The sequence below is a fragment of the Mesitornis unicolor genome, unplaced genomic scaffold (assembly GCF_000695765.1).
Source record: "Mesitornis unicolor isolate BGI_N332 unplaced genomic scaffold, ASM69576v1 scaffold1233, whole genome shotgun sequence".
In the NCBI taxonomy this organism is placed as follows: Eukaryota; Metazoa; Chordata; class Aves; order Mesitornithiformes; family Mesitornithidae; genus Mesitornis; species Mesitornis unicolor.
Window position 1 is genome coordinate 37,214 of NW_010173745.1, and position 13,706 is coordinate 50,919.

Genomic DNA, 13,706 nt, shown 5'->3' on the forward strand with positions numbered 1-13,706 from the left:
CTCTCTTTGTTAGGATGATATGGAAAAAATTAACTGTGAAACTCCATCTCAATGCTGATGAGGTCAACGGCATCTTCTGGGGTGGGGCTAATTGCAAGAAAATTTAAGTGGAGTATTAAATCTTTCTCCTTCGTAAAGTGCTAACCACAGGACAACTCCATCTCCCCCTCCCAGGAGAGCTGCACCTTCGTCGTGAGTAAATTGGAGTCAGGTTTTTCCTTTCTTTCACTTTATATCCTTATGACACCTTTATAGCTGCTAATTGTAGGAACAGGTGAGTGAACGCAATCTTTAACTCTTATTCTGTGGAAGCTACTGAACTTTCGTGTAATCTGCTAATTATGAGAAAGATGAGCTTTGACTCGCTTGCCTTTCTCTACAATTGCCTCCTAAGGATGTTAATAATGAGGAAACAGAGGGGTGATCTTCAGCTGCCCTTCTGTAACTGTGAGTCTTTACTTCACATGGGGAGCCTGAGATTGCCGAAGTGGAGATGCTTGCTTTGGGATGAGGAATTTGAACACAAAATTCAGCACTTTTAGTCATAGGACTGGCAAAGCTGCCCCTTTTTTTAATGCCCTTGGCTCACACAATGCTGCAGCTTTGGGATGGCAGGAGCACATCTGTGTGTGCCACACAAGTAGGAATGCTGGACAGACAACAAGAAGACCACAGTAGCTGGAAGAAGTGTAGACTGTACATGGTTCATCACGTATTTGGGTTTTCCAGTGTAAGATGAGCTGATAACAAGCTCCTCTTTAGGTTGCTTAACATTACCTGGGACATGCATTCTTATCACTTGCTTTAAAAACAACATATACTCACATTTGGCCTGTCCGCTCCCTCCAGGGCAGCTTTCCCACCCCTGAGCAAGCCACTAGGTTGAGCTCAGGTCATTTTTTCCCCTTAAGCCTACTGCTATGCAGCCGGTCTGAACATATCAGGGCAGCAGAACAAGCTCAGTGATTGCCATAGGTCTGGATGCTAAAATGCCCAAAGGAAATAAAAAACAAGGGGCACAAGCACAGAAAAACAAGGAGCACAAGCAAAGTTGTCTCAGCAATCCATTTTCTAGAAGCCGCAGTGCAGCACTCACCCAGCCCTCTCAGTGACATTGTAGTGATAATTAATCATATTGCCATCTGACTATTGAAACAAGGGGACAATTAGTCACCAGCCAGGAGCTGCCTCCCCCGCTCGCAAGTACTGAAGCTAAGTCTGAGACGACAAAAAGGAAGGAAAGCAGCACGCCAGCCATTTCCCCATGCAATTCAGGTGCTTTGGGAAGCAGGCTGGCAAGAGGAACTGCTCAGCTGGCAAGGAAGATGTGCAAATGCAAGCAGCCACAAATGTCAGATGGGCTCTGGCTGCATTTTCCACGTTGCCCAGCATAAGAAATCAAGGGGGATGACTCCGGTCCTTTGAAAGGACTCTCAGAAACACCACCCACTGAGTGCTACATTTGTTACGGTAGCTGGCAGACGGTCAGATTTGTCCTCTTGAAAGTGCAGTAAATAAAAGGCATCTCAGAGAGGAAACCCAAAGGGATCTAATTGAGCAATAACAATCTTCAAACTTTGGCGTCGAATTCCCCTCTGGCGATGCAGGGGCACACGTAACTCCTCAAGATCGTGTCAGCCTGGTTAACCGTAAATGTGCATGGAAGCGTGTTTGCACCCGTAACACACTTGGAGCCTTTCAGTGGCAAATGTTATATCGTTTTGCAATGATTAACCACGGCTCTAGTTACCTGACTTCAGCGTGGGATGCTACTGAAAGGGACAGAAGGAGGTTATGGACCGAATAAAGTTGCTTATAAAGGATGCTCCAAGAGGCCAGGTCATCTTGCAGCCGTGGTGCTCCATCTCACCGTCCAACTGCCAGACCATGTTCCTCCTCTACAAATTGCCAGTGCTTTCACACTTCCTCAAGGAGACATCATTTCTGTGAGGGAGGTTAATTAACACTGACCCGCAGGCCATGATTAGAAGACAAGAGGCGTTTTCTCCTGCTTCATCTCTCCACATCCCGCTATCTGAAGGAAAGGGATGGCTTGGGAGTTGAAGCTGTGTTAAATCTATTGTTCCTATTGCTTAGCGCAATTATGCAAAATATTTTTTAGAAGAGATAGCGAGAAAATAACCATGGAGGGATGCATCCTGAATCCATCAGGAAGCCAGTGTCAAGCAGGATCCAGAGGTCTGAGTTTGGGAAACCTCACCCTAAAAACTAAGGATCAGCTGAAACTCTAAGCAAACTTTGATGAAAATGCTGAAGTACTATTGCATTCTCCTAGCTATCATTTAGATTGAAAATACAGCAGGAAGTCTCTTTCAGCTGAACCCGTTCCTCCTAATGACAGATAATAACAATGATTGCTGTTCAGATTGAAACTGCATTAATACAAACTTCAGTTTAAACAGCAGCATCTTTGCCTAATGCCAAGAGGTTCATTTGATGCCTAAGCAGCTCTTCTAAAAAGTGTCACATTCTATGCCCTAGCCTTTTAATCAAGAAGTAGTCAAATAAAGTGCAAAAACAATGAAAAAACAATGGAATAGAGTGATTGAATATTACTTCACATCTTTTTCCGTGTGATATATTACTACAACTGATCTCAGTTTTTCCGTTTAGGCCAGACGTTGAATGTTTTGAAGAGGTGGGGCTTTAACTGAGGTAGCCAGGGTATCATATCTGAGAGGATTCAAATATTCAGCCCTAGTCTCACAAGAAGAGGAGATGTCAATGCACACACATGTCAAGTAGCCAATGCTAGGCAGCAGAAGGCATTGGCACCTGATGGAGATCTGATAGCAGCATATCTTGCATTCCCAAATGAAATCCATGTGTGTAAAACCGCATGAAATTTGCCTTTAGAAAAATTAAGTGAAACCAAACATTTATTAAACTATATAAAAGAGAGAAGCAGATATCCGCAGGCTTGCTGCCTTCACTTCAATAGCTGAAGACCTGGAGGCAAATGGAAAATTGGACAAAATGCAAAGCAAATTAGTGGAGGCAGGTAGGGCCACATTGATTTAGCACCTTCCAGATTTTTTAGACAAATAGATAGATGTCATCTAGCTTCATTTTAACCAAGCAGCTCAGCTGGTGACACGTGGTTAATTATTAGTACAACTGGAGGAGAAAGAAATTAGGAGAGGAGCTATAAAATGGATAGGGAGCTAAATAATGGGGGGAAAGAGTAAAAGGTAATGATGGCAGAGCATGGTGAGATTGGGAGGAGTTTAGGTGGAGTTCCTCCAGCGTCAGTGTTGTAACTACTCTCATCAAATATTTTCATTAATATTTTGGCCCCAAAAATCTTGAGCATGCTCAAAGCCCAAACAGGGAGAAAGACACTGGCTCATGTTTGATTCATGCCATGTATCAGGAAGTAGGACCTGGTGTAGGCTCCATAATTAAACACTGTTTTTTCAGAAAAAGACCTGACTTCATTATGAAGTTCTTCACTTGGCACGGCTCAGTTGAACACCAGCCTTTAGCTGATTGAGTCGCAAGAAAGCTTTTTTCTGAGTTTAAGTCACTGTTATAAATCAAGTATTTCTTCTAGTTAAGCCAGTTATTCTTTCTTAAATAGAGAAAAGGAAAAAGCCCAAGTGATAATTCAGTGGAATAATTTTCAATGGCAGTGGGAATAATGAATAAATGCCTATTTTTAATTCATTTTCCTGCTGTGCCACTGCTTCATCTTTTCAGGTTTTGTTAAGCCAGCCTTCCCATTTTGAGTCACCGGCTTTGCCTTTCATTGCTCAGTGGGTTTCCAGCTCTACCAGATGTTAACAGCAAAGGCAGGAGAGACCCAAAAGCAAAGACTGACTTAGGGGAACAGAGCATAGCTGATGACTGCCCAGAGTAAATGCAGCTACAGACTTCACTGAAGTAAAAGGCTCTGCTCCTCTGCATTGCAAGAAGAGCAGGAAAAAAAAATACATATTTTTGCCAAACTCCAGCCTCCCTAGAACTAAGGGTTTTCTTGCTAAAGCTTGACTAAGCAGAGAAATATTTTACTCCAAGTCAGCGCAGCTCCAGTCAGAGCCCCCAGATCCCTCCAGCAGTGCCTCAGCCCTGTGCACCTCCCCAGAAAGCAGAGCACGGCCGTGGCATTCCAAAACCTGCCCTGGCCATATCCCGTTACCGCAGCTCAGTACTTACCCGAGGCCAGGAGGAATCCACCTCCCACTTTGTAGGCCCGGGGGCTGACAAAGGGCACGCCGCACACCAGCAGCAGGCCTCCCACAAGCCCAGTGGCCACGGCTAGCATGATGAACACCGTCCAGAAGCCTCTGTACACTGCATAGTCCAAAAAAAGTAAGTTAGGGGAAAGGAGAGTACAAAAAGTTTTCAGTACTTACCCGAGGCCAGGAGGAATCCACCTCCCACTTTGTAGGCCCGGGGGCTGACAAAGGGCACGCCGCACACCAGCAGCAGGCCTCCCACAAGCCCAGTGGCCACGGCTAGCATGATGAACACCGTCCAGAAGCCTCTGTACACTGCATAGTCCAAAAAAAGTAAGTTAGGGGAAAGGAGAGTACAAAAAGTTTTTAGAAGTCCATGCTTAACTCCTACTTCAGCACTAGTAAAAAATAATAACCTGTAATGCTGCTTGTTTTAAGCAGGAAGTGGTGCGCGTTCAGGTTGGATGTCATGGCCTACGTAATGAGATTGGAATGAGTACAAAGGGTCGGAAGGGTTTACCAGGGGAGCAGGCCACAGAACGGGGGGAGAGTAAAGGACACAGTGCTTAGCTGTGCGAGGGGGGAAGGAAGAGCTTGGCAAGAAAGGAAAGAAAACCACAAAATTTGAAGAGATGGAATCAGACCACATCTTTGTTCCCTTTTAATTAACACTTACAGAAGGTGCCAGGTTGCTGGTTTAAAATAAAGGCGTTTTCTGTAAACAGGACTGCAGGGAAAACAGGAGCTCAGGATTTCCTTCATTACTGGCCTCGCATGACTCGCATAAAAGAATGGGGCAAGAACACAGCTGCCTCCTCATCCACTATATTTGGGGGTTTTGCTGCGACTCTGTGCAACCACACCAGTTAGAGCCAAGCAAGCTTGTATCTATCACATCCCACGGGATGGGACACAGCCCACTAATTTCAGTCTCCCAGTAGCCAAGACTTTTCCAGTCACTGATGTAAACCTTGCCCACAGGTCGTCCTAGGATAGAGACCCTTTGATGCCCTGCTCCTATCCCCTTGATTTATCTGACTCCCTCAGACCACTGCATCTCGCTCTGCCTGTTGTTTCTCAGAAACACTTGTTAGAGAGATTTAAGCCAAGCATAAGCAAGTGGGTAATGCTGAAATGATTCACACTTGAAAGAAAAATGATACAGAGGAGATGCGTTTTGCTCATTTGAAACCATTTTTTCAGGAGAGCCACTTAGTGAAAGATAAGTATCTTGAACTCTCCAAAACCACAGAATTCATTTTCATGTTTAACCTCCCATTACCCGTTTCTCTCAGGGAGCCTAAGAGGATGCAGATAAGGCAGAATTGTCTCTGCAGCAGGTAATAGCTGGAAGACCCCTCTTCTTGGACGGCCTCCTGCGTTGTCATAATTTGCATATGAGGATGGACTGGTTTGTAATAAAATGAACACTAACGACAGAAGCATCTGCTCTCTGCAGCTGTCCGAATGCTTTGCAGCGGGGCTGGTGCAGCACGGGAACCTTAAGCTCCTACCTTAAGCTCCATACTAAATGTGGGTGCTGGGACATCCTCATCTCCTCGGGAATCATAACAGGGTGGGTGGCAGACAGAGATCCCCCTGTGCAAAACCCTCCCCAACACCTTCCCAGGACCCATCCCAGGGGTCATTTCTGGGAGGCAGCTGAAGAGGGTTTCATAGCCAGGGCTGACAGACAGGGACAGATGCCTCCAGGGCCCTTTATTTAGTATGGAAAAAACCAGTGTGTTTATCAGCGAGATCATTCAGAAACAAGACATCATGCCTGCTTTTCCTAAGCAGAAAAAAACCCCTACCACTTAACCTCGTTGCACAAAGCCTGCGACAGGCTCCTTCTTCTACCATCAACAGGTCCCTTATATCCACTTTACACTACAGTTTGTTCCCCAAGGCAGGAATCCTGCAAAAGAAACTAGCTCCCCTTCCTCACATGCTCCTACAGAATAATGTGGGGGGTTTTTTTAATTAATTCCCCATAAAAAAATAAATAAAAGAAATAAAACGTACTGCTAAAGGCTAAGGAAAAGGTCAAGATGTCTGTTTGTGCAGTATGCCTGCCCTGAATCCCTGAAGGCAAAGCAGAGTGATGCACACTATTTAAAGAAATCAATTCATTTCAAAAAAGATCATTGAATTAATTCTAACTGCTGCCACCAATTTAGCAAATTAAATTTCCTAGCAGCATCTGATTCATTAAAGAACTCTGAAATTATAGAGAAACATAAATAAAAAGGGAACCAGTTGAAAGGATAGCTCTCCAACTGTGTCATATTTGGTGTATTAAAAATAAGCCAGTCGCTTACGTGGATCTTCTGACAATTTGGTCTTTAACTGATTTTCCAGTGTTTATTTATTTTGGCTTGCAACAAATCAACACCAGAGCTCTCCCAGGAAGCCAGACTCTGGAAACTAGTTGGTGCCGGGCTGTCACAAGCCTGCAGCCCAGGAGAAATTATTTGGATTTGGATATCTGGATTTAGCCATGGAACCTGCTGGAGCCTTTTCCTCCAGTTCCTCCCAGAGAGCAAGGAGGTGGGAGAAGGGAGAGGATGGATTTAGCATCCCCCCCTCCTTGCTCATAGGAATAGGCACTGAGCACCCAGCAGGAGGGTGCACAGCTCAAGGCCAGGCATGGCAGGGTCTGGAGGAGAGAAGAAGTGAGAGAACATCTCGATGTGCTTACAGCTTGGGGCAGTCAACTAAGGCAGGCCAAAAGTCTTGGTTATGCTTGGCCACATGCATTTACAACAGGAGAACTGCAGCACTGACACACATTGTAAAACTCTGCCTGGCTGCTTGAGAAAGGAGGTGCTGGGGGGAGAAGGAAAGGAACCCACCTGCGGTTGTGTCGTAGGAAGGATGGGGGAAAGGTCCGAGAGCGATGGGCATGGGAAAGAGGTAGCCGTGCATGCAGAACTTGGGGTGCACTTGGCTGGCTGAAAAGGAACAACAAAAAAAGACCTGTTTGCTTATTCTTTTTCCCTGAAAAATGACAGTATTCAGATGGCAATGTCCTGTTCTGCAAAACCCTCACTGAAATCAGAAGACTGAGTAAAGAAGGATAGTAAATCCTGGTTAGAAAGGAAAAAAAAAAAGAAAAAGAAAAAGAAGAACTATGAGAGAGGGAAAATATAGGAGGATCTGAGACTGCTACCCGTACATCTTCTCTTCTTCATAACCTGAGTCTGAAGTGGACATAAATCATGAAAGATGGAGCAACTGAAATCAGTGTAAATATTCATGTTGCTCTTTTCCTCCAAAAAATGCATCAGACAGCCTGGAAGAAGCAAAGGTATTTGGGTACTGGAACAAGCCACCTTACAAGACCTTCAGTTTGTGAGAAGGGAAAGCACAATTAGAATGGAAGTGCCCCATCAATATTAATACCACTGAGGCTTATCATGATTAACGGTAATAGAATGAATGTTAAATGAATTAATTAATGGTTGGCCACTTATTTAAATATGTTCCCCAGCTCAAAGGAACACTTTATAATAGATGGACATTAGTTCATGCTAAATTGACTATGGAATACCTATTGAATTAATTATTACATCCATGAGAGCAGCAAATTAATTTGCCATGATCAATCCTATTATAATAAATACCTAAAAAAGTAATACAAATTTGCCAGTTATCAGAAAGAGTCATTTTACTTCAGGTAACATTACATTATATCATGTATTTCGTATAATGTAATTTGATAGCAAATGTCCTCTCTCAAGCCTGTCCTTTTTTATCAAAAACTTTTTATGTGAAAAAGCTCATGTTTTGCAGTTGAACGATGGCAGTAACTGTTCCTGTAAAATTTTACAGGAAACACAGGTCTGGGACTGGGGAAGAGCAAAGCCATCTGAAATTTTAATCACTGTGGAGAAAATTTATTGTGGGAACCTGCCTGATTTGTGGCCAAATGCCCTATGAGGTCATCATGCTGCTCATAAGCATCTTTGAGTGGACCAGTGGTCAAGGCTCGTGCAATGTTTAAAAGTTTTGCAGAACTTATTTTAAATTTATTTTTTGTTTTTAGTTCCAATTACTTCTCTAGGCTTGTGGCAACCCAGGAAAAGGCTGTCCTCTAACTACCCACTGTGCGCTAATGCTGGTGAGCTCAGATGCCAGCGAGGCTGGTGCCAGGCATGTTGTGGAGTGGTCTCACTCCTTTACTCTTTGTGGTTGGACCATCTGGTTCATTGGGCCAAGACCCCACACTTTGCTGCACGTGGGCCACCAGTTAGCACCAACTGGCCTCTCAGCAGGTTTCATCTTCTCCTTCAATTTTTTTTGAAGAGTGAACATGCTTTCAGAAAAAAAAATATTTTGCATCCATCTCTGTTTATTCACATGTGGAATTTCAATGACTTTATAAAGCAAAACAGGCAAGATCTTAAGATAAATGTCTTGTGTGCTTAAGAGCATAAACACATGTGGCTCTCCATGGTCCACCACTGCCCACTGCTAGAGGTCCTGAGCACCGTAGGACCATGTGGGTCCAGCCTTCTCCATGCTAAAATCAGTGGGAGGTGGGAACGTCCTGATGGCTGAAAATGCTAACAGAAAAACAATGTTAACAACCAGGAAAACTATGGACTCAAACTTAGCAGACCTTAGCTAAACACAAATATCAAGTGGGCAGAGTTGTCCCTGCTGGTGGAAGTCACCACTCTGCAAGACTTTGTAGGTGATACATTAATGGCATCAAGAAGGTCCTACATTTCTGTGAGCAACCCTCTGAGATCAAAATCCAAGTCAAAAAAAAGAGCACAGAAAGGGTGAGACAAGTTTGCTTTTGACGGAGAGACGATGAGAACGACAAAAAATGAAATAAAGACAAATGTCTCCTCAACCCAGGGAGCCCTTCTTGTGCATCTTTGCAATCCAAACTGCGAGGGAATGCTGTGGATATGGTGCGGTGATATTGTACTTACTGTACCAGAAGGTCCAGATGGTCTCCGAGTGGCCCTTGCCAAAGAACCAGCACCGCCAGAAGAAGCCCTCATGATGAAAAGTGAGGATCTCCTTCCTGACCTCTGTTGGTGTTTCAGCCTGCAGAGGAATGAAAGCCCAAGCTGATACAGGGATGATCATGGTGGAGAGGTGGAAAGTGTGTATTTTTTGCTGAGAAAGTTGTTGCTTTTTGTTTTTTCAAGTTTCTTCTTTCTCTGATATATTTACAACACTGGTTGCCAGAGCTGGACAGGTGTGTCAGGGAGCAGAGCATCTGGGTGTAGTCAACGCCTTAAACACTTTCCTTAAGTAAATGTTATTGCTGTTGTAATGAGTAGGAAGCAGGTTGCTTACCAGGGTAAGCAAATCTAGGTGTAACCCAATGCAACAGTTCGGATGTCCTTACTACTCTGCAGGATCCATGTGAGGTCTGGTTTAACCCCAGAAGACAGCCCAACCCTTACACTCCCAGTGAGCCTCTTCCAACCACCAGTCCAAAGGTTTCCTTCTTTCTCTCCCTCTGCTGAGGCCAGTAGAAGTTATGCTAAACTTGTGTGAGACACAAATTACTCCGCCCACACCAGTCTTCTCATAGACCACAATAAGGATGTCGACTAATTTTCCTTTTTTGTGAGTCTACTTCAACCCCCAGACCAGACCTGAGAGCACAAGGTTTAGGTCTTTTCAGAAGGAGAATATTGCAAAGCTGAGTCATAGACCAAAAAAAGCTCAAGACTATAGCCAAAATCAGTTTATCACGTACAGTTTTGTAAAAGAGACATGACTCCTACAAAATTATGTTTTGTGGAGAATGGAGAAATTCCATACAGGATTAGACCTGTGAACTGGAGAAAGGAGGGGACTCAATAGGGAAGTGCTAGAAGACACTTCCCTTGCCTCAAAGGTTTTATGCATCGAACTATGACCACTTCCACAGCTCTGACCCGATTCTCCTTTTACTTTCAGAATAAAACACTAACTATGGCAATCGTAATGTGCAGCCCTCAAACTTCATCGGCTGAGTGTCTGCTGACTTAGTGCGTCTACAGCACATTTAATCGCTGTTTGGCAGCAACTTGAGACCATCCTTATCTGTAAGGGACAGGATTTGCCAGTTTAAGAAAGGGCAGAGAAGGTAAAAACACAGCCTGTGGTACACAACTGGTAACTGAAATAGAAACAATAGAAACAGTGTCTGAAATAGAAATAAAATAGCTCAGAGGAAAGAGTAAGAGCAGTTCCTATTTCTGCCTGGTGCTTTTGAAGTCGCTCTGCCTCAGTGACAGGCACACCAACACTTGGCCAAGAGTGTATCTTAAATGTTTGAGATGTTTATTCATGTCGTGCAGTGCAATGTCTCTAGCCTTTCCACTTTTAAAGACAACAGCACAGGCAAAAGTCTGAAACAATTAACATCGTCATTTCCCAATTGCACTAAAACTGAGTGGCACTCCTCCGTCTGGGACTCTGCCATCTCCAGGCCTTTATTGATCTGCTTTAAACAGTAAATACAGTTTCTTCATATAATTTTTTTTTCAATGGAGAAAGTCATTTGGAAACGTGACTCAAGCAAACAGTGTCCTACATTTGATTATGGGATTCTGAAATGAAAGAAAATATTTCTTGCTGGCATCATGATGCTTACCCAGTGTGACTCACCACACCAGAAAAAAAAAATCAAACCTAATTGGATTGAACTTTGAAGGAACAAAAAGTCTGCACACAACAAGGATCTTCCTGTCATTGTAATTGAAACCACACATTGATTGGTGCAAAAACATTTTTGAAGGGTGGGTGGCTCAAGGAACTGCTCTGGTTGTTATTTCATTGAAGTGTTAGAAAGAGCAAATGCAGCTGAAAATTTAACTTTCACAAGTGATACCAGCAGTTAGCACTAAGATACCAAATTGTCCTTCAAAAACTAAATTTCCCGCTAAATAAAAAATATATAAATCTTAATTTTGCAATATATAGGCCTCTTCTTGTTAGACGGGCAGGAATTCTTGTCTACTCTGTTCTCCGTCTGATGTTTGCTTTTGTTTTCTGTCTGTGCTGTAGTCAAATCACTTCAGATGTAAATGATTGCCAAGTCCTAGACTTTAAAATATGAACTATTTTAAAATGAAGAAACTACAGAGGGAGAAATCTTTTAATGGCAAATATGAAGAGATATCTTTTGTCTTTAGAGGCAAATGCTGTCAACAATAAAGCTCTTACATTTTTTTCCTTTCATTCCCTAATGTTTCTATCTGCCAGATTACAGAGGTGCTGTCTTAATGTTTCTCAGACACAGTTTACTTCCGTCAAAATGCTAGATACTACAGAAATGCTGGTTTGGATTTTCAGGTTAGCTCAGGCTGTCATTTTACATTAGCAGGTTGCTTTCGATGAGCATAAACTTTATCACAGATTTAAAACTTTAAAAATTTAATTTATTTAAATAAGTCAATTCTTCTAAGGTAAGACAAGATTTTCAGAGTTTACCTCCCCGGGCTGCAAAGTGCTGTTCCCACTCTCAAAGACGCCGCAGCTCTCGGTAGCCAAAAGCCAGTAATCCGTCCCAAAAGCGATAAGGAAGAGCAAGACCCCGGTGCCACCGAGGATCCCGGCTGCAAGGGCAGCTACGCCAGCCTTCATGGGGCAGCAGGTATGCAGCAGAATTAGGAATCAGAAAAAGAAGAAAACCCCCCAAGTTTCCAGGGTCACTGGAAGAGGGGAATGAGTGCTATTTTGGGAGATGAATAATAATCTTCTCCTGGCTGGTGTGAGTTTCAGCGGGTGGTGGGAAGAGGACTAATAAAAGCAGATGACCTGGCGTAACCAAACAGCTGTGGCATTAAGGGACATGACAAATAGCTATTGAGACAGAGCAGGAAGATTTCCAAATAAACACATGGCTGCCCATTTCAGAAGAGCCCTCAGCCTTGGCCAGTCAGGCAGTGTCTCTGTGTCATGAGTGGCTGCAATGCAGAACTGTCCAGAACAACCCATGCAAACATATTTAAATCAGGCAGGTCCATGTCTAGCTAGACAAGGAGTATTAAAATCAAGTGTACATACCAATATACCTACAGTGTCTTGCTATGCAGTTGTAGAAGGGTGTTCTCTCTCTTGACACAGAAGAGCATCCATACCTGCTGAGCATCCATATGTGGACTATAGCATCCAAGAGAGGACTATACAGCATCCACACCCCACCCACCACCTGGGTCTGCTGTGGAAGAAGTGTCTCATGGGGACAAGGACATTCCTGCATGGAATGTCACTGCCATTTGGTCCCTAATATTTTTGTATTCTACTGGAGCATCTGCTGTAGATCACTGCCAGGAATAAGACACCAGACTAGAAAAATTATGATTTCTGTAGGGCAATAACTGTATTCCTGTGACATGCCAGGAGGCTGGGGGAGGAAATCTAAATTACAGTAAAAATTCAAGTTTTGATTTTCAAACCTTAGCCTAAGTCATGATCTCTTCTAAAAAAGGGGTTAGATGAAGGTGTTGAATTCCTTATCTTGCAGGATTTTGTGTTGCCAAATTAATTTCCAAATGAATTTAATAGTTAAAGCTAACTGTGACCATATGGGTATCTCAGAGAAACTGCACACTGGTTAGGGAAACTGGAGAGGGTTGGGTAAAATTTTGACTACACTTCTATCCAACTGGTGAGGCATATGGACTGATGAATATGCTCGCTCTTCTTCTATGAGCACAATAGACTTTAAATTATAATAATTTATTCCATCCTCTGAATTTTTCTTTCTTAAATATTGCAGGCTGGGATAGCTTTTAAATAATACATTAGACCTCTCTTCCTCACTGTCACAGTGGCAGAGCTGTGGTTTGTTTAACCTGACTGCAAGCATGTGAGGCATCCGACACAATCCAGGAAAAAGGTCCCTGTCCAGGGGAGACCCCATACTGACAGAAAAGGTGTTCCAGGTTGCAAATTTACCTTCGACTGCGAGCACGTGAGGCATCCGACACAAACCAGGAAAAAGGTCCTTGTCCAGAGGAGTCCCCGTACTGAAAGAAAAGGTGTTCCAGGTTGCAAATTTACCTTTGCGCAAGGTCAAAACTCAGCCACAGTCGCCACAGCCCCATTAGTTAGAGCTGGAGAGAGGCTGCAAGGGTGTGAGGAGAGCAAATGATGTTGTTGCATGTGGTATGGTGGGGTAGGCAGGGAGCTGCAGGACGTGGCAGGCAGGTTGTCTCAAAGGATAGGTTTACATCTTGGTTGGTCGTTAAAATGGAATAACGCCTTCTGATGTTGGTATAACAGGATGAAAGCCCTCATGGCAGGGCTGAACACTGCTCTCAACAGATAGAAACCTCATTGTGTGGCCCTCATATGGAAAGTGGTGGGTGTGCATCTGATGGGAGAGGGACGGCACAAAGTCCATTTTCAGGGAAGTGAAAATATACATCGTGTCTCTGGCCTGCTTGACCATCCCTTTTTTTCCAAGCAAACGCCATTTTCAGGGAAGTGAATATATACATTGTGTCTTTGGTCTGCTTGACCATCCCTTTTTTTCCAAGCAAA

The 13,706-nt window shown here is 43.6% G+C and overlaps 1 protein-coding gene across 1 annotated transcript in view; it reads right to left on the bottom strand.

The window, feature by feature from the left end:
• The window catches only part of LOC104537803 (transmembrane protein 182-like), a 15,526-nt gene extending 3,725 nt beyond the window's left edge, over positions 1-11,801 (bottom strand). Inside the window, exons 1-4 of the mRNA XM_010180805.1 lie at positions 11,649-11,801; positions 9,146-9,263; positions 7,055-7,153; positions 4,377-4,514 (exon numbers count right to left, since the gene is read on the bottom strand). Coding sequence (XP_010179107.1) covers positions 4,377-4,514; positions 7,055-7,153; positions 9,146-9,263; positions 11,649-11,801 — 508 coding nt within the window. The remainder of the gene's footprint in view (positions 1-4,376; positions 4,515-7,054; positions 7,154-9,145; positions 9,264-11,648) is intronic.
• Positions 11,802-13,706: the final 1,905 nt, after the last annotated feature.